Consider the following 22,312-nt stretch of genomic DNA (forward strand, 5'->3'; position numbering starts at 1 on the left):
CGAACGTTTGCGCGCGTTTACTTTGAACGAGCTCGATTTTTATGTAAATCCTCGCCAAGCGAACAACGCGTCGTTTTCCTCCGTTTTTTACCTGTTTCCTTTTTAACTTCTTTTCGCTGCATCCACTAAAGATACGTTGTTCCAGCGGATCAATCTTTCAACCATCTAATCTTATATTCAACGCGGCTTCAACTTTTCTAGCGAAATAAACATTTCAAAGCATTCACGTTTTCTCGATTACTTCCAATTAGAGGACCAGGTCTTTTAGTGTCAGCGAATATATTTATTTTACTAACCTACTAAGTACGTACGCGTTATAGTAGATATAGCAATAGTAGTATAGCATAGTAGGTTGTTTTAGATTTAATCTTTGACGGCAATTATCGATTAAAATTGAATTTAACAATAATTATCACAACCTACAGCAAGTGTACGTATAAGGAAGAGTCGTACAGTACAGATCGGTGTAAATCCTTTCGTTGTATCTTGGAATAGAGTCGCTAAAACTGAAAATCTCGGAAACCAGTTTATAGTACAAATGATACTTGACGAAAGGAGGGTAATTAATTTTGTGAAATTCAATAATAAGAATTGATAACTTTCAAGAGCAAAAATGTCGTAATTTGAAGGAATTCTCGAAGGAATAGTTCGAAGAAATTGTCGTCCAGTACCGGCCAATTATTTAATTAGTAGATTTTTCAACCTAAATTGTTAATAATGCTAAGAAAGAACATTTAGATGTTGGAATATACGTTTTTATCCATTTCACATATCCGCGTTTTTATCTTTATACGTATCACAAATAAAATAATGAATATTTTCTTGATCTGAACATTCGTCGTCTCTGAGTCACTTTATTTTCGAGGAATACCTTCAAAGCAGCATTCATATTCTCTTTTCTTTCTTTTTTCTACGGGGCAAGATAAAGGAAGGATTAGACGAAGATCTCGTTTAATCTCAATTGCCAACAGATTGAGCCCACAGATAAAAAAGATTTGGTCTGCACTGGTCGATAGTGGAATGGTCGCGTACTGGACGATAAACACGTGGAAACGTTTTACATTATCGCGTATACGATATACGAAGAAAAATGTAAGACCGAGGCTGTATAGCCTTTTTTGTACTTAATATTTAATGTAAAGCATTTGTACTTAATAGATTAAATGTAGTATATGGAATAGAAGAAGCTCGTTTACTTACCTGAGAAATAAAATGTCAACTCTAGAAAATAGCGTTTGACGCTCGGAATATCAACGTATACGCTTAACGTGTGAAAACAGCGAAAACAATGGAAGAAAAGATACGGTTTCGAAATACGTTACACGCAATTGTCATATTCATTCGTTTATTCGAATAAAGGTGCTAATATCCGACGAAATAATTCTGAACTAATTTTGATCGATACTGCACGAGTCTGTCCTATGTTAAAAAGGGACAATAACAAGAGGAAAGAAAGCCGATAGCCAAAGGATGGAAAGAAATAAAAGCCCTAAAACGTTTGTTTTTTAACGTAATATGATTATATTTCGCTTGCCATAGTCGAAGAAACATATTTCGTATTCGATAGACGTACGAATAACAACATTCCGAGGTTCGAAACACCCTCAAAATATTTCACTCACCTGTAAATTTTTAATGGCATCCGTGAGCTGATCGTCTGTCCTAAGGTTTCCGGTCTCTAGATTCGTCTGGGGTAGGTATCCAAATTTCATGAGATAATTTTGCTGGAACAGAAAAGAGCAAAAGGGACGTCAACGCAAGCGTCGAATATAAATGAAGAAATAATCGGAATACAATACCAGTCGAGTAGTGAGAACTACACTGGCTCGAGCAGCGGTTCTCAATCTGCGCGGTCGTATTATTATACAAATCGCTGCAACTCGTCAACGAGATCGTACACGTAGCCGAAAGAAAATAAATCGCTATTTTTCCTAGATACGATCGTATCTTTTATAAAATGTCACGATAGAAGATCCAACGGACCTAATTAATTTTCCTTGTAGGATTTGTATAACTCGATTTTATCTTTCGTATAAATTTTATCTTATTTTCTTTGTCTTATGTTTCGTGATAATTCGTCGTATAATAATCGTTATTAAATTTCATCTAGCGTCTTAACGTAAAGATTCAACATTCGAGCAGAGATTCTTAATCCTACACGTAAGAATCTTACCGGCAGACGGAATTACGAGATGGAATATAACCAGAAACAGTAGCTCCATAGTACAACGATGGTGAACGTATGTATATACAGGGTGTTCGAAAATGATTTGTCACGCGAGCATCGTAGCGATATTCTACGTCTCCGGATCGTTGAAGGTCCGCAGAAAAATAGCTGCGAAACTGACCTCGATCTCGATGTTCGAGGTAAAACTTTTTCGCGTTGTATCGTATTCGACTCAAACAACCTTCGATTCTTCCAATAGGAAACGAGATTTGCGATATGGATACAAAATTTGAGGAAATCCGGTTCTTACAGATTATAGAACAGCGATGTTTAAAATATTTTTTACTTTCAATCGCTGGTCTGGAGAGATCAGATTGACCAAATGTTTCGCTAATTAATATAAACAGTCGTTTAACGATGGAAATTACGTTCGTAATTTGAGTTTAGGAAGTTTGGAAAAGCTGTGGGAAAGCTAAAGGGCGTCGGTAGGTGGCTTTGCGTAGTGCTTTAAATTGTACGGTTCTCGCTGCAGACGAGACGTACGTGCGCGGTTCACAGTTTAGACTACTTCGGAACTTAGGACACAATCCCTGAATCCTACAGTAACTTGTCCAAGGAAGTTCCAGTTTGATTCTTTCTTGTCAATTTATGCGTAAGCTATTTGCTGTTGATAAATAGGATCTGGAATTCTCCATATTTTACGAATGTACAGGGAGTTTCAGTTGAGACCGATTGTGAGAAATGTGTAAAATAATCCAGATGATTTCGATGGGAAAATATCGTGGAAGAAAACGATTCTTTTGGCTACCGTAACATATGGAAATTTATAACAAATTGAAACCTGTCCGAAGAAGATAAATTTGTATAAAAACGATATTAAAATATTCAAGATTTTAATCGGATTAAAATTGCGAATCTTTTTTTGTATCCAAACGTTGTATTCTTTCTCCTCGTTTTATCGATTCTCATGGAATGAAATAGAATTGAAACGTGTGCCGCCAACTTCCTTATGTACGTCCCCCTCTTCGTCAGGACGAAAGAGACATTTTTCTGGCAACATACAGGCACGAGGAGAAAAATACGACTCGCGGGAGGAAGAGAAGGCAAGCGTGACTTTAAGAAGATTGCGTTATATTTTTCACTGAAAAGCGATCTAATAAACATACCTAAGGAGAACTCCCCTGTTTTATCCGGATAAACATATTTCAGTATTTAACTTCGATGAAGAAAGAAAGAAAGAAAGAGGCGAATTATGGAAAGAATAAAAAATCGATTATTTTTTTAAGAATAACGCATAATATGCGCTTTAATCGCTAAGCACTTTGTTAAATGAAAGAGTGGCTGTTTCTCGGTCTAATTATTGGGTTGGCAACTAAGTGATTGCGGACTTTGTCATTGTTTTTAATAATAAATAACAGTTAACATTAGGTGGTAATGACAAAATCCGCGATCACTTAGTTGCCAACCCAATATATACGATATCTCCATGTACGATACGAATTTATTTGATATTTAACCCCTTAACCTACAACTACGGGCATAGCCCGTAGTATGATGATCGGATCAAATAAAATATATAATATAATATACAGGGTGGTTGGTAACTGGTGGTACAAGCGGAAAGGGGGTGATTCTACGTGAAAAAAGAAGTCGAAAATATAGAATAAAAATATTTTTTTTTTTTTAATTTTTCCATCGAAACAACGATCTACAGTGAGATGCGTTATAACGAGACGCGATAAAGTGCACGCGTACCGAGCGAAAATTCAAAGTCGATTTTCTCGAAAACAAAGCCTCGAACGAAAAATGTTTATTCTATATTTTCGACTTCTTTTTTCGCGTAGAATCAGCCTCTTTCCGCTTGTACCACCAGTTACCAACCACCCTGTATAATAGCTTGTTTACGTTTTCGGCCCAAAATTCTCGAACGATGTCTGTTGCATCGGCCATAAGTAATTTCAAGACGCAGTCGGTGATACGACTAGACTCCTGAGACTCTGAGCATCCCGGTCACCTTGATAAGTTCGAGGTTAGGTAAGACGGGTGATGCGATGCGAGCCAACAGAGAGCGGCGCCGTGCCGTACTGTATCGTGTGTCGTGTCGTGCCTTTACAATTTACAACGTGTCTACGTCTATCGGTATTAAAGTAGCGGATGATACGGGATTCCCCGCAGTCCGGATGAGCTATAGCTTTAAATAACGTCGGTAATGTGGTCGTGTGGAAGAATCTTCTATCGTCGTTAAATTTTAAGGCGTCATAGTAATTCTACTATTCACAGCTGTAACGACGATAAAGAATAAACATTATTGCAAATCCTTTTATCCATAATTCTGTAATTGAATTACACGCACAAGAAGAGAAACAAACGATTCTAGAGAAATTTGTACGTTTTTAACATGATATATCGCGAGTAAAGTAAATGAAATACAAAATACACGTAACTGAACTTCTTAGTCCGTAAGTACGCGAGCATCGACTAAATAAAACGATATCTCCGGCATTGTTCCCTGAACCTTTCATTTTACTCTGGGAACCGGTTGAACGCGGCTACGTCAGTAGTTGCAGTACCATTTAAGGAGGATAATATATCGTGGAATGTCATCCGGTAGAGATATTTTTGGGTCGATGCTAGCGTTCCTAGCTAGTTTTTTCTTTGCTCGATTTATGTCAAGGAACCTATAAAACGTATCCAATACGTTTTATTTAAATCAACATTTGGAAATGGCAACAATTAGAAAACACTCGTTGATTCCATAATTGACGATCACGATAGTTTCTACGAATTAAGAACAGGCCTACTCGACTTTGATTTTATTTTATTTCAAATTAACATCGTTAATATCATCTTAAATTAATTACCACCACGTTTGAATAACTTTGACGGTAGCATCGGAAAACGTTGTCTGGAATTAAATTTAACTCCGACCGATTTTATCCGGCGAGAAAAATGGTCGTTGCGAAGAAAAGAAGACACGAACAAAGTCTTGGTCTTAACTTGGTAGCTCTGACCGCATCGACGCACAAAAATTGAGATTATTAAAACAGCGACGAAACAGCCTGCTCTTAGTGCACTCGTAACAAAGGTTTCCCGCTCAGTCGGGTTGTCAAAGAAACTCGACAAAGAAGAGGAAATCTCGACGGAGCAGATCTAAAGAAGAAACGGTTTTGAATGCAGTGACATTGGAAGCCGATCTTTTCTTCGTCGTAATCACTGTCTTTTCCGATGGAAAATCAAACGTTTCGCGGCTAGCTGACACGTTGTGTCACGTTGCTAGAGCATGTAGGTGGCATGGCATCGCGAATGCCAACGGTAGATGAAAGAGCTCGTTTCTTCTTCGAGAATCTTTCGCTTTAAACTTTAAACAGACACGGACTGTTCGCTGAAACAACCACTGTCCAGTCATCTGACCTTTCCTTTCTAATGAATTTCCAGCTAGATTTTTATATCGAAAATCGTAATTTATAGTTCGTCTTCGACAAGTTCGATCGTCGAATCAAGCGCACCGTGGAATTACTCGAGAAGACAAAGAACAGCGGCGCTTAAAAGCAATAGATCTATTCGCGTTTGTCTTCTTTTGGTCGCCAGAGCTTTCGACAAAAGTCCTTAATGTCCTTTGTCGCGGCGAGCCGTATCACGAAGTAAAGCAGTTCGGAAAAAGACAAAGAAGGAACGAGGGGGAGGGAGAGAGAGAGAGAGAGAGCGGATCAAAAGGGAGGGTTGAAAAAACCAGCACGGTCATCTGGTTCGAGTCGGGTAGACGTTTATCGCTTGCAAATCCTGTTAACGTCAACAACGACGATCTCTTTTGTAAACACGCTACGGTATTCATCTATTCTGTCGCGATACCAATTACACGGAACCGTGCAACGCTATCATCTTCGACAGCCGTGACCGAGTTTCTTCCTTGTAGCTCTTTTGCTTTTACCTCTTACCTCTGCAGCCAACCAACGCGTCGTCCAAGAAAAAACCACGACTTTACTCTTTCGACTATCGACACCTATACACCTGTTCATCCACGGATAAGCCTCTCTCGCACAAGCTCCAAAATACCAAAAGAACTGGTTGTCCGTAAAACTGAAAATGCTCCTGGTCCAACCGATGGTCTTTAGCCGGTAGATATTTAAGCGACTCGACTAAGCGAGCGAACGATGTTTCGGAAAAGATGAAAAGGCATCCGCCGATAGAAACTTAAAAAGAAACAAGACTCTAGACTCGTACCTGCGATACCGCAGTCAACTATATGGTAGCAAGGAAAAAGAAACACTAGGAGAAGATATTTTAGGTGGAACTACGATCGAACGCGTTCTTCGTTGATGTATCAGCAAGCTGTTTCTCGAATTAAAGTCTCTTAACGACGGTCACTCCGATCGACTGGACACTTGACCTCGTTGACCGGGTTTCCGGTTCGCTTACGCGTCCTTGCTGACCGTTCCATCGCTCTCCTTTGTCGGAAGATAAGACACGAAGAGAAGAAAGAAGTTTTTTTCGATAATTCTGCCGACCTTTCCAGCTTCTTACAAGCTACTCTGCTCTTTTCTGCTCCTTGTTTCGAATTGTTTATTTCTTACGTTATCTTTAAGCTTGCACAGTATGCGAGGAAGCAGAAAGGAGAAAGCTAAAAATAAAGTTCGCAAAGCAGGCAATGAGAATTACGAGGAAAGGTTGGAAAGAGGAAGAGAAGTGCGAATAGTAAATGTTTGAAGGGAAGAAAGACAGGAAGAGGAAACAGAGACGAGTTATAAAGGAAGATCGATGCACCGAAGAAAATGCGGATACAGCTAGGAAAGAGTGGAACAACTGAGCCAACGACAGAGAACAACACCAGGAGTAACAATTTCTTTGGCAATAAAAGAAGAAGAGATGCGAAGACAACTACGCTGGGAAAAGATACAGAGTGCGAGATACGACTACAAATACAAAGATGTAAGCACAGGAAACCTGGCGAGTTTATCTATAGAGAAGTGGTACGGAAAAAGGTCCAAGAATCTTAGTTAGGGTCAGACGTGGTAGTTTGGAAGAGACAACTAAGTTTTGGTTGAAACAGCAAAAGAAGAAATGTACGTTGCGTGGGAAAGAAGAAGACTCGTTGACAAAATCGAAGAACAGTCGTGCAAACCGGAGCTGTACGGTTGAACAATTCTACAGAAGAAAGAGCGTGGCATTTGAAATTAAAAATTTGGGAACAACGGATATTGGGAATTGTCCTCTTCTGCTCTTTGTTATCTTGTAAAGTCTCGTTAATTGCCAGGATTATTAGCGGCTACTGTTTCTGTCACAACAATGCGTATGCATATCTTCGCTTTTGTTAGAGGCTCTAGTACTCTCAGGCTACGAACAAGGTATTGTTATCGAGACGATCGTTGTGATACTCGCCTAAAAGATTCTTATACTCTAAAGCGACAGGGGTCTTTCTTATTGGCATTAACTATAAGATGTTACTCTGAAGTCTCGGTACATACGTATAGAGTGAGAGACTATAAGTTCGCGAACACGAGGGACCTATCACAGTTTCAGGCGAAACCAGCAAAATCACGCTGAAACAAGCGCAATGCAACTGTGAATAAATCGAGTTGCAGAGAAGATCGGCCAAAAATCAGCTGAAAATCGAGCCGTTGACCCTTTGGTCACGATTCAGAGCCTCGGTCACTCGGGCTAGTTAATTACGAAATTGAAGATAAAGGTGTTAATATTTACGGTGATAAACAAGCATACGCGAGAAACTAATAAAAATGAAAAATCTTCTAGCCACGAGATCGCATTTACGTTGCAAAGGCGAGTATTCGACATTCGCAGAGGTAATTAAACTGGACGAAACTCGGTTTAATTGAAGAGCAGGCGACAGCTAACTGGAAGACACTGCAGCGGTCCATTGTGTTCGGTCTACAGTTCTCTAAAGCTTTCGCGCGAGTACATTGTGTCTCTTTGCCTTGCTAGCTTTTCACCCCTAGCCATTTGCTTTAAGGTACTGGCTAACTGGTCTTCTATTCCCGTTAGCGGCCATTAGTTGCTAGGCTTCGGATAAACTTGGCTAAACCCACCTGGATGTACATATGTACCAGGGTTAAATGGCAATTAATCGTCGGACCTGAGACCACACAGTGGTCATTCAAATACCTCGTCAAAAACGAACTATGTAAATACTTGCGTATAAAGGTGCGTATTTTACTTGAAAGTAAAAGTATCATGAGTTGCTTCCGAGAGAATTTCTCGCAAGTGGACACTGCGTTGAGAATGACTAGGCGATCTAAATAGGCTACACGAACGTTAGACCGACAACGTTGCGTGGCGTTGTAGAGATGCACCCACACAACGCTAAATGTGCCACATTTTCGTATATGAGTGTATTTCTACAACGCAGGCCATGCAACACATTGTCGAGTTGGTCGAACGTTCGCGTAGCCCCGGCCTAATAGCGACTCGAGCAGTCGCTGCAAACGTACCATTGCTCCACTTGCGAAAAATACTCTCGAGAACAACTCGCGATAATTTTACTCAAAAGTGAACGCTTGCCTTAAATATCGCCCGTATTGGCTGTTCAATTTTCCTACAATCTCTGAGAATTGTTGGCCAGGGAAAGAAACAAAAGAAAGGAAAGAAAGGAAGCTGTCCGATTTGCCAAATCGGTTTTACGTATTCGGATCTCGCATCCGAGGCTCTCCCGAAAACGAGTTAAGAGAGTAGCCAAGAAAAGGAACAAGGTGCGTGAACACAGCCAAACTGAATTCTCCTTTCCTTACAGTCGTGTTATTCTCTCACATCCGATGTTATTCCGAACACGTTTCCTCTTCCGCTGACCGTTCGACAGAACCCTAAACGTCTTGCGTAACCGGAAGCTGCCCAATGGAATCGACGGCGGATATCGACAACCATGACTGCAATGTAAATTCCTCGAATCGATTCGATAAATAATTTGGCGATATCGATTGCTGTTCTTCCATCAATTACCCTACGTGTAAAAGAATAATCTTCTATTCGTATTCAACCAGATGTTATTTTTGATATCGTCGGTAATGGAAAAGAGCAAAAGATCAATGAAAAACGAACGAAAATAATAGAACCACGGTTTAGGTACGTAGAGTTGCATATAAAATACCGTAGTTAAACGTTTTGTATCTGAAGTGATAATAGCGGAAGGCAGTAACCTAGTTATTATAAATATCATCATAAATAGAAACCAGTGTCCATTCATGATCTAACAGCACGCGTTCAAGCCATAAACACGTTCTATGTGTTTGCTAACTTTCGACGATGTTCGATTTCAGCTTACAACTAGTAATTACAAAACGAATGCAGCTTTTCGAAATGTTACACGTTCTTAAGGAACTTCGTATATTTTACAACTCGCTGAGAAGCACAGCGACCAAATTTCTTTCATTTCTTACTTACAAGAGTACTTCGGTAACACGAAAATTCTGATTTCTTTGAAACTGTTCGCGTTCGTAGGCATCTCCAGAGAATTATCGGACAATTATTTTTGCCCCTTTTCGGTTCTTCAGAATAAAAACATCCTTTGAATGGAGATAAGTGTTGCTCTATTTCCCCTATAGATCTTTAAAACTATAGCACATATAAAAAAATGGTTAGAACAAAAATAGAATGGCTTTACAAGACGATGATATTAAAATAGTAAAAATTTGTTGTTTAAACAAAAAGTCCACCACCGTTATAGCGAAGAAATATCGATCTTCTGTCACGTCGAAATATATGTAAAGTAACTGCGGATGAATATGTTAAACCAGTCGGATAATGTGAACAAAGTGCTACGAGGTACTGTATATGATATGAAATCCTGAAATATCATTGTGTTTGTAAGTACACATTAAACGCTATATCAAAGCAAGAAATTTGCAAGGTCTGTGCACCGGATACTTTACGCTTGATTGTCAGATATCATTGTTATTTTACGTCGTACGATAAAAATATACAACGCATCGTTCAAAGTGCAACGATGGGCGTGCAAGATGCACGTATCGGTTAAAATTATTTAAACACCAGTTTATCCGACAAGTTTCAAATATTCAACATATTCATCTGCATCTATGCTATCGTACTTTTCAACGTAACAGGAAATTCGAAATTTTTCGCGACAACCATAGCGGATTTTTTATTTAAACGACAAATTTTTATCGCTTTAATAGCATCGTCTTAACAAGCGTAAAAATACCATGCAATTTTTATTCTAACCATTTGTTATCCCAACCCCGATCAACTACAGTTTTAAAGATGCAGAGGGAAATAGAGTAACACCTATCTCCATTCAACCGGTGTTCCTACCCTGAAGAATCGAAAATGAGCAAGAAAAGAATTGCATGATACTTCTTTCGAGATCCCCTACAAGCCTGCGCAGTTTCAAAGAAATCAGAATTTTCGGGTTACCGAAGTTCCCTTGTTAGTTACCAGAGAAGAGATATGTAGCTCTGGCGCAGACACGGACATCATTTTTCTAGATATATTGCGCTACTTTCGAGAAACGATAGAGATTTTGGTTGTATAACATTATGAACCAAGCAAAATTTCGTTTAAGTTCTCTTAGTGTCGTAGGTGGGACTTTGGGGATGTTGGTTGTATCAATTCGTCCCGAGGTATACGCGTGCTTACGTATGTATAATTCTATTTTATCTGTTATTAATCCACTATTGAAAGCATTTTGTGACGAATTCATTCGATAGCTAAAAGTCTAACTTTCTGAAAGCTATCAGCCAACCACCAAACTACACGTCTCGTATTGCAACGAGAAACGTGACTAAAACAGGCAACTAATTAGCGATCCGTAGATCGGTGTGCACCAGCTCGGTCGGCACACCGTACACGTACGACCATACACGTAGTTGCTACTCTTCGCAAAACCGCTATCGTACCGCAGCTTGATTTCGTAGACGACGATATGAAAACGGCGTTCAAGAATTATGTCATGGTTTCGGATGATTTCGCGCATGACTCGACGCTTTTGAATCGGACGACGCTGTTTTATGTTAAAAAGAGATATCGCAAAAATGACACCGATCTTGAATATCAAAGTCAAAGTTTCTTCTCGTCGAATCGCGTTACGTACTCGTTACGAGGAACAAAAAAGTCAAAAGCATCATGGGTCGCAAACGAACCGTTCTCTCGGTAAATGATCTTAACGTTGCATTGGCCCTTACATTGACGTTATTCGCCATATGTCTATATCTCGTTAAAGATAGCTATCAAAGTATCGCGTTATTTTTAAAAAGAAAAAGGGAAAGAAAAGTTTGCATCCTCGTTTCGACATTGGCATATTTGCTATACCGTGATACTCTACGTTTCTTCTGTTTCACCGGTCAGTTTTACGTATAAGCGACCTTGTACGTACTGTGTAAATCACTTTGACTATTAGAGCAAGAATTATCAATCGTAGTCGTTCAAGGCTACCAAAAAATAATCTAGTCATTGTTTGATTCATCGCTGCGCGGATGGTTTCTCAGCGATCTCTTTGTTCTTCCGCGATTATGACGAGAACAAAGTATCCGTATATCCATACGAAGGTAACAATAGAAAGATCTGTGAATGGGAATCGAACAAAGTACGTAGAAAGAAACTGCGCGCGACTAAAGTACACAGGCCTGTACGATGGTTAGAAAGATAGTCAGAAACGATGGAAGGCAATAGCCGAAATCAAATGGGATCTAATGAAACGCGATCACGAATAAATTCGTTCGAAACAAAGGTCACGTCGATATTTTCGAAAGTTGGAAACTGATCGTGGACGAACGACCGTATCGCAAACCGAATTCACGTGCAGTCTAGTTGTACAGTTGCATCGTAACGAAACCACGATGCAGGATTTATCGTCGAACATTCATTTCGGCCACTTGTACCGCGTTCGGTAATATCCGGCTGGAACGTTTCCGGAATGAAATGAGAAATTTCCGCCCCGGCTCGACGGAAAATGATTATCGATTAGTATCCACTGGTTAAAATACTGACTATTCGTTCGTCTATCCATCCGTCCGTTTGTTTGTTCGTTCGTGCAACTTTGCAGGGAGAAACGATAAATAATAACGAAGAGAAGAAAATAGAAAGATACGGAGGGCTTTTTAATCGGGACAAACCGAAAAAGGAAGGAAGAACGATCGGTTTTCACATTTATTCGAAAGAATTTGTGATTTTACATAGCGATGAAAACTTTGTGGCAGACGGTCACGACAATGTACCATTTCCCAGCGTTTATTTCCGGACACGATCGTTTATTTGTTTAAATTTTACATTTGACGCAGTGGTAGACGAGATGCTTAAAAATACGAATCGTGGTAGCCCATTAGACCACGTCGATTGTATTTTCGTTCGTTCGTCTTTAACTGTCGAGATTGACTGATAGAAGAACGAGTGGATGAATTTGTAATAGAAAAATATAGTGAAATAAAGGTATAGGTATAAGTATATAACGTATGCTGATCCCCAGATCCTCACCCTTATAGCGTTACAATACAACAGAAGAAACGACAGGGAGCACGTTAATATATTTATAGGAAAGGACATTACCAAAAAGTTAATCTTGTAACTCTAGCTAAAGGCAACAAGAGACAGCAATAGAAATCTGCTTATAGCTCTCTTCTTTCTAGACGTTGTAATCCAAAACAAAATTTATATTCAAGAGCACAATAATATGCACATCTCCTTATTTAGAATCTTTCGTTTCATTCGATTCTGTTCTCTTCGTAACAGCGGTCTCCAGATTCCGGGTACACGAAAGAAAAGGTGTAGAGCTTTTCTTGAAGTAATTACTTCGACATTAATTATTTCGAGTCATAATTATCTCGAGTCCCATCAATTTCCGATTTGGATTTGGTAGAACGAGCTTTTCTGACTGAGCGCGAGGGATGATGACGGACCTCTATAGTTTTAGGTGTATTCCGAAGCACCAGATACGCAAATAAATCGAGTTGCAGAGGCGTCGACCGAAAATCGATCGGAATTCGAAGGCGCGAACCTTCGGGCACGAAATCGCATCTATCAAGTTAACCCTCTGTTCCTTTCAGTTTGCTTACTTGTGTTTGCAAGATATTACGCGAAATAAATTAATCGGTGAACGACCGAGCGCCAAAATTTCAAGAAGGTCTATAAGAATTCGATAGTTGTATGGTCAAGTCCGAGGGGAAAGAAACTAAGCGAAACGCGAGAGATTGGAGAAAAGATAAGGAAACTCGGGGAACTGGAAGGACGAAACTTGTTCCGGGAGTAAATCCTTAGAAACGGCGAGGATGCGCCGACTACGGCCACGACCACGACCACACCCTGCTATTCGATACGCGTACACGCGCTCCACTCGTAAACCAGTCTAATTTTCCTAGTTCGCTCACCACGCGTGTTTATTTTCTCCCCTTTTCCTCTTTCCGTTTCCCTGTTTTTCGTTTATTCCAATAACGCAAGAAATATTCGACGACCATCTTCTCGCGCTGAAACAGTACGTGATACGTACCATATAACGTGGCGAGTAGAACAGAAGCAGCGGGCCTGGTCTTTATTTTAAATAAAGTAATTTGTAAAGCGACCGTTTCGACGATACCTCGCATTAGTCGGAGTTTATGGTATACAGGGTGTACGCTGTGAATGTCGCTACTATTTTTCAGATTTCCGATAATCCGATAAAAGTACGTTTCTGTAAAAACGAAACGGAAATGAAAAGCAATCGAAGAACGACATGCAAAGTTGCGTGTATAGAATCAGACGTTGCGTTCAGACGGTCGAAAATCAATCTGTCTGCCACGAAAAGTAATTCCTCGAATGAGTCACGCACGTAGACTACATACAGCGACCCCTAAAAATATTCGTACACTACGGTATGACTAACTTTATGGTTCGATATTTCGGTTCTTTATAAAGCGATCGTCCAGGTTATTTTTTTAATAACGCGTCATTTATTAATATTAGTAAAAGCGTGTAACTTAATTATTAAAAATTCACATACATCGTATAATTTGAATTGAAAAATTGCCGAAGTAAATAGTGTCGTATATCCAGCTCACAAAAACATTCGAACACGTCTTACATTTTTCTGTTCTCTATCTCTTTCTCGTAATCCTATGTTCCAAGAAGGCAGAGAAGACGTGTGTTTATGAATAGCATTTAGAGATGCATTAGACGTGCATGACTTCTCGCTACTCCTCAGTAGCAAATGTGACTTCGTCCAAAATGAGTCGCAAAGGAAAAATACGACGGTCGATATGCGGCAACTTGTAATTTTCCACCGTGGAAATGGAGAAACCTATCGTGAAATTGGTGCTGCGCTTCGTGTAATCCCAAGTACTGTTGCGGATATCATTCGACGATTTCATTCCGAAAATTGCGTTGAATCTATCGCGCAAACTGGAAAGCCGTCTTTCAAGTACGAGAGAGAAAAACAGAATTAACCGAAAAGTGAAAGAAAATCCGCAAATAGGTGTTTTAAAAATAGTTAGTTATTAGAAAAAAGCTGGAAAAACGTTTCGGTCGAAACAGTTCGGAAAACGATCGGGCAAACTGGTTACAACGGAAGAGTAGCTAGAGAACAATCGTTCATCGATAAGACGAACAGGAAGAAACGAATTTGCAAAGAAGCTTACTTCTAATGATGAGTCACGGTGGAAAGACGTAATATTTTCAAATTTAATCTCTGCAATTTCGACGAAAGGACTCTGGTGTAGCGAAAACGGAATAAAGAATCAATTTCAAGAATACAAGATGTACGATGAAACAAGGGGGAGTCAACGTAATGGTCTGAGGCTGAATTTCCTCGTACGAAGTTGGAAATTTGGTGCTCGTTGACAACATTACGGATAAAAATCTTTACTTAAACGTGTTTAAAAGCAATTTAGTTAAAAATTTATTTAGGAAATGGGGATTAATAATAGTCGTAAGTTTCGTCAGGACGACGACCCCGAGCATAAGGCACGCATTATGCTACAGTGTTTATTATACAGGGTGGTTGGTAACTGGTGATACAAGCGGAAAGGGAGTGATTCTACGCGAAAAAAGAAGTCGAAAATATAGAGTAAAAATTTTTCGTTCAAGGCTTTGTTTTCGAGAAAATCGACTTTGAATTTTCGCTCGGTACGCGTGCACTTTATCGCGTCTCGTTATAACGGATCTCACTGTAGATCGTTGTCTCGATGGACAAATTTTTATTCTATATTCTCGACTTCTTTTTTCGCGTAGAATCACCCCCTTTCCGCTTGTACCACCAGTTACCAACCACCCTGTATAAATGCTCCAAAATTCTTCATCTCCGTCACAATCGTCGGACTTTAACCCGGAATCGAGAATTCACGAGACGAATTACACAGGAAAATTCAGGAAACTCCAAATCGAATAGACGTGTATATCCGTAGAATATCTTTAACAAATTTTAAATGATACGTCAAGCAGATTAAAACGTGTTCTAAAACAAATTGTACAAATTTCCTCACGTAGTCATTTTATAATACCAAATTATATTAATAAATAATAAAAATGAACGGTATCCGAATATCTTTGCGAGCCAAAAATACGGCGTTATTTCTTTTGATAATTTTTATTAATATTAATACGACTTATTATTAACAAAATAATTGGGACGACTGCTTTATAAACAACCGATATATCACAAAGTCATACTGTAGTGTCTGAATATTTTTGGGTGTCACTGTACACACAACCCATCGAGTACAAACGCGTCGACATTCTATTCCAGCGAACGCGAACTTTTCATGTCAATTTCAATGTCGGCTATTTGTTTCTCGATGGGTGGATAAGTATCGGTGATTTCTAATTCAAACGCGCAATTTCGTAGAAAATCGTGACAACGCGTAGGACCTGGATGTGACATACTCTTCTTCGGTTTGCGATATTTAACGAAAGTCCATAAAAAAAATTCTGGAATCTCTCGATAGTTCTATCGCTGAGACCGACTTGGCCTAAATTCGATTTCAGCCAACTTTATGCAAACAGCGCACATCTCTAATGGTGGCGACCGCAGTTGGCGAGCTGCGATTCTGCAAACTGCAAACAATCGCGAGCGACAGATCTATTCGAGGGATAACTCGTACGAGGTGGTACGCGTTTTCTGTTTACGCGACCAGCATGTTCGCGTACCTACTTACTATCCTCGGACGCGCGTCGTGGTATCTCAACGGACTAGTGGAATCGATGTAAACTTTTCTCTGGAAGTAGCCACCGCGAACAGATTAATCGTTCACGACAAGGTAGCTAGCTCTCCTCGTGGTTTCGAGAACATAATCACCAGCCACGTATCCAGGCAACGCGACATTTATGGCTTAAGGTAAACCCCACGATCTTCCAACGTATACAGCTTTCCAAGATCTGTATCACATCGTTGGAACATCTAGTACTCCAGTGGTCTGATAGGTCGTGGAAGGAAAGGATCGCCTTCGAACAAGAGGAATATTAACATTTAACAGAGATTCTCTGCTATAGCTACCGTACGTAATTTCGTTATTTCTCCTTACTCTTTTCAATTATACGCAGTGTACAATATTTATACCGTCGACGAAACAAATTAACAATGTGCACGTAAAACACATATGTACATTCTACGCTGGTGCGTATATGAAATGCAAAAGAATTATCGCTATCGTTTCCATGGGCGTTTTCATTTTATCATTTGGAAAGCATCGTTAGTGTTCATTTTTGCGGATGACGTGTCGCTCTTCTAGGGAGCCGACGCGACGCGACGATGCGTATCTTCGTGTACTTTTTATTCCTCTTAGTTAAAACGATTGCAGAGCGTATCGAAAACCTGTAAAATCGCAGAAGTAGCAGGAAAAATAATGGTGAATGATAAAGCGTATAAAAAGTTGGAAGAATGACAAGGGTTAAACGAGCCACACGTGACTCATGGTAGCTTCAGCAGAAAGCCGATTGAGCGAGTTGTTCGTCCCGATACGTCCAGGAGTTGTGTAGACCGCGCTAGTCGTCAACTCCGACGGAGGAATCTAATTTTACAACGACCTATATTTAGCTGAAATTTATTCCAGCAACGGCGTGCACCGGGTCACCGGACTTCTATTTTACCAATGCGATATCTCCACCGTCGGCCTAACTCGAGGGCGAGCACGCTTTTCTTACCGTTACTTTTGTCAACTATGTACATACTACTTTTATTTTTGCTATACACTTCGATACGGGTAGTCGTTACGTACACCATAAAGGTAGAGTCTCTAGCAATTTTACTTAATCGTACGCATGGAAAACTAGGAATCGTGATTTTCGTAAATTTGATAATTTGTCGAATCGTTTATCAACGACAGGTTAGAAATCGTGTTTCGGACATCGTAACGTACCCAGGAAGTTAAAGAATCCCAATATGTAACAACGTAGGCGCCTATAATACGTAATCGTAGGCTCGTTGTTGCCAGTCGTCGGACAATAGAATCAAGCGTCGCGACTTCCTGGGTTAAATGCATTCTTGCAGAGACGATTACCGTTGTCAATAAGACCTGGACCTTTTAATTTACCGTTAAGTCGAACTGGGTGACTAATCGTTAGAGTATATCGAGTCACCGGCCTCTGAAAGTCAAGTGTCTTGTCATCGTTCTCGCGATGAAATTGACGTATGAATTCGTTCGCTTCGTCGCTGCTCCGACCAATTTTCGATTAATGTTAATTCGCTCGATCGAATGAAAAATACCAGATACATGCTATACCTGCTGGGATATAAATTACGGTACTTGTCTTCGTCTTTTCAAAGAAAATCTTTAGAAGCGATCTACTCCTTCGAACAAACGAAAATATTACGTGATTTGCATAAGTTGTTCGTCAAATTATTCGCGGGAAGTACTGCAGGCAATTCAGAGAGTTAGGCAAGAATAATACAATTTTCAACGTAATATCGATCTACTGGCTGGTGCTTTGGTAAATCTCGACAACTTACTGAATTTCTCGGTACCGAACAATTAAACTCTGCGAACTCGTTGATGTGAAACGAATGAACTAATACATTCCACGAACAACTTCGAGCGAATAAAAGATTATTTTCCTCGTACGAAAATTTCGTCAAACGAGTAAACGAATGAGTCATCTTTAATCGGATTTATACGAAGAGAAAGGTATTTCCTCTTTAGGAAATGCGTCCCCGTTAAAAAGGATCTTTAGAGGAAAGAACTCGACGACGCGTCACGGTTTCTACGATCAAATTCTATTTAATTAACGTAGCTTGTGAGTGATTCCTTGGTCAAACTCGAATCGTTCTAAAACTGTTTCGCTCGTTAAAGAATGTTCGAGAAAGATATGGCGATAGATTCAACGCTTAAAGCAAAGAGATCGATTCGATTTAAAATTGCCAGATATATCCAATCCTAGCTAATCCGTAGATCGTTACAAAATAGAAATTGCCGAAGGATATAACGAAAATCACTGCTAACGATCCAGAGACCAAAGAGGAGAGAAAATTCGCTTCTACGCAGCTTGCCCTAAGAACAAATTTCCCGGTGTCAATTAGTCACGCAAATTGGTTATTACACATTTTCAGCAATGACCAATCGCCATGGAATTTGATGATTTCAGTTAAGATCGAAATCGTCGATCGAAATAATCTGTGTGTCGTGTAAAACTTCGCCAGTTTTCTTCCCGTTAATCCGTTTGTCGCGTTACGGTTACGCTATTCGGCTTTTTCCCCTAGATGCAAGTTATAACGAAGTACAAAGGCCTCGATTGTTTTTTAAGCGACCGTTCTTTTCGACGCATCTAAGAGGTCGTGCGAACGTCAAGTGCGTTTATTAGCCGCGCGATACAACTTTTACGAGCGTTACCTAAAAACGTAAAGTCTCGTGGACTCGCACAATGAAATGCCTTGTTCCCGGAGCAATCTCTTTTCACGAACATGGACTTTTCTGCCACTTGAGAATCATTTCGAGCTTTTTCATACCGTTTTTCGGAACGTACAAACAGCCATCGACGATGGATCGGCTAGCCCTCTACGTATTAGTTGTTCAACGTTACAACTGCCTTACGATATGCTGGTATGTCGAAAATAAATAGACACGTGCAATTATCTTAAATACTACTTCGATAAAAAGCAACGCTGATTCTGCCAAGAGGACAGATGCGTGTTTTTCAGAATTGCGAAAACGAGATTTGTTCCGAGTCAGAATCTCTTGAAGCTTTTACGGTTTGGATGGTCGCTATTCGCAACACCGTTACACGTAGCACCGATTCGCTTGACATTGCTTCTTCTAACGCTATTCCAGGCTTCCAGGAAAGAGCCGAGTCCAGAAGGAAAACGAAGGAAGGAAAGGAATTGTTTCCCGGAAACCTCGAACGGCGTTAGAAGAAGCAGCGTTATATGTATCGGTGCTAAGTGTACGTTGCGTAATTTATTTCGCTAACTGCCTCTGCAGCTTTCGGTGTAAAAAATAAAATTCTTGAATTTTCAACTTCTTTTCCCTCGTTCGTGCTACCAGCGTGTACCGATATATATGCATACACAGTTATCGATCCACGCAGCAGGGAAAGCATCATTTTCTCGAGCATTCGTTAAGGATACTGTTGTTTCGTGACTAATAAATTCCTTACTCATCGTGGCTGCGCTACGTACAAGATACGATGAAATTCTACAAGAAGAAAGAAACGAAACCGCCGTAAGTACACACATCCGCAAATAATTGCGAGCACGGGCTGGTCAACGATGAATCAGAAAACATCCGGTTTCCTTCGTTTATACTTGAATCGCTTCAACCTTATATTCCGTTCTCTTCTACAAACGACAAATGCAATAAGGAAGTAGCCGCTGCGGATTACAACGCGACTTCTCTACGTTTTATCGTATTCAGCGAGCATACGCGAACTTCGTTAATTTCGAGTAGCCCAAACGTATTTCTAATCGTGCGACGTAGACGAGCGATGTGTCTACTGTAAAAGTTTTTACAAATATCGTTATCATAGCTGAAAATGAAATCGTGGCAGCCCATGTTCCTAGAAGGTTTATTCCCCACGTAGCAACGTTATTTCACCACGAGAGTATTTAACCGTCGAGCAGGAAAAGAGAGTTGTAGCGAAAGATTACAGCTGCTATTCATTGTTTTGCTATTCTCTGGCCCCGTAAGGTATTCCTGTGAAGGGTGACTTAAACGAATTTATGCTCGAGCCTGAAAAGACCGCTCCCACGCTGTGACAACTTCACGGCCCGTTTTCATCCGCTGCGCCGTGTAAATATTTGTTACGCTGAACGCGATGCGAACCACGAGGAAAGAATGGGTCAACGAAATAACGTATAGCCATTGAATACGTTGCTACATGTAGAGGCTAGAAAAGAGGAATAGGAGCGAAGGAGAGCGAACGTTAGAAGAAACGAACAAAATGAGTGCGTGCGGTATAGCAACGGAAAGAGAAACGGCTAAAATGCAAAGAGCGACAAAGAGAAGTTTGTGATAAAAAAGAGAAAGAGAAAGAGGAAAGAAAGGGAGACGACATCGAGAGCGAGATAGAACAAAGGGCGTAGTCGCACCCTCGATTCGTGACAGTCGGTTTATCCACAAGCGTCCGTTCGAAAAAAGAATAAACAATAGATACAAGATTAATATTAAACACTGAACATTACAACGACGAAGAAATTCGCGTATAGGATTGTTAATGCTTGACGTGAAACCAAAATTTGATAATTTTATTCATGTCCTTCGATCCTCCCAAACATCTTGTTGCTCTTCGTCGATTTCAAGAATTGTTTGAAACTGTTTGAAAACTAATTTGTACCTATTAATCTCACCAAATATCCTAATTTACGAAAGCGAACATTTTATTCGCACGACGAGTAACAAGCGAAGATAGACAAAGTAATTGTTATTCGTGAATGACGAAGAACGTTATTTATTCGCAAAATTAATTCGTCTTTGTCGCTTTAGGAATACCGATACAACGAGGACTCAGGAACAAATATGCGAATAATTAATAACAGATAGCAAGTTTTAAATAACGAATAATAGCGAGATTCGCGGGTAAAACTACTCGAACGATGCCAATGAGAAATGTATTCGAATAACGCTCAACTTTCTACGTTACCAATAGCAACGAATTAATTTGTTCGTTTTATCCTACGAGAAACGATGTATGTAATTATTGCTGGAACATCTGCGCGCGATACTCCGCGACGATCTATGGCATGTGGCATATGTGTATTATCAACACAAGCGTCGAGCGCGTATATCGCAGCGGCGCCGTTACGTGATTGGCGCAGACGATGGATGTTGCCCGTGTGATTCGGGTTTAAGGCTGCTTCAGACACAGCCGCGGCGAACCTACCGAGGAAACCCGACCTTAAGACAAAAAAGAAAAAGAAAAAGATTTCGAAACGTTTAAAAACTTATACATACATGCAGAAGCTAGAAAATGTAACAGCTTTTATCCTCCAATTGGGAAATATTTTATCGGATAGTTGGAGTTGTGAAAAAGAATCGACATCTGTTTGCCACGTAGATCGATAATAGAAGAAATGAAATTCCAGTAGACTGTAATTTCGTAATAAAATACAAAATAACGATCAAACCGTCAAACGAACCAAAACTCTGTCAACTGTTCGGACGATACTCTACGTAGGTACGTATGTACGTACATAATACGATATATTCGAAAATGGAAACGAGTACTAGAGTACTCCGATAAGATACTCGATAAACGGATCGTTAGTGGCATATTAATCTACATACGAACGAATGTTGAGTAACGCGGCCAAGTAGAAATTTGCCAAAATAAAAAGAAAAGGTTAGAATCTAATAGGCGGTAGAGAAATGTGGAGGAAGCGATAGTAAAGAAGAGAGTTCCTCGGAATTTGCATAAAACGGCAGAACAATTTTTCAAAGTGAATGAAAATTTCTAGTAGCGGAAAAAGTCGGGATTCGGCTTGTTCGGTTTTAGCAGTGACGAACGAGTAGCGACGAAGTTTCGCATTGGAAGCATGCAAACTGATTTCCATAGAAATTCGATTTCACCATAGGCAATGGCACACGCTATCTGCAAACTTTAAATTCGCAACTGAAAATCTGCTTTTTTTCGCGAGAACAAACGAAACGCGCGTATGTACAAACGTTAAAACCACGAAAATTAAAAATACACATATACGAGTCGGTACATCCAACCAAAAACGCTTTTGTCATCGCGACGTTTTCCTGTCTGACTAATCCTTGGTACTTTATCTCAGAATGACTAATAAGAAGT

General features: G+C 40.0%; 1 protein-coding gene across 1 annotated transcript in view; it reads right to left on the reverse strand.

The window, feature by feature from the left end:
* Mmp2 (Matrix metalloproteinase 2) overlaps window positions 1–22,312 on the reverse strand; it is a 100,257-nt gene that overhangs the window by 73,316 nt on the left and 4,629 nt on the right. Inside the window, exon 2 of the mRNA XM_069120374.1 lies at window positions 1,623–1,724. Coding sequence (XP_068976475.1) covers window positions 1,623–1,724 — 102 coding nt within the window. The remainder of the gene's footprint in view (window positions 1–1,622; window positions 1,725–22,312) is intronic.

Source organism: Bombus flavifrons, chromosome 9 (genome assembly GCF_040668555.2).
Source record: "Bombus flavifrons isolate JBK064 chromosome 9, iyBomFlav1_principal, whole genome shotgun sequence".
NCBI classification, from domain to species: domain Eukaryota; kingdom Metazoa; phylum Arthropoda; class Insecta; order Hymenoptera; family Apidae; genus Bombus; species Bombus flavifrons.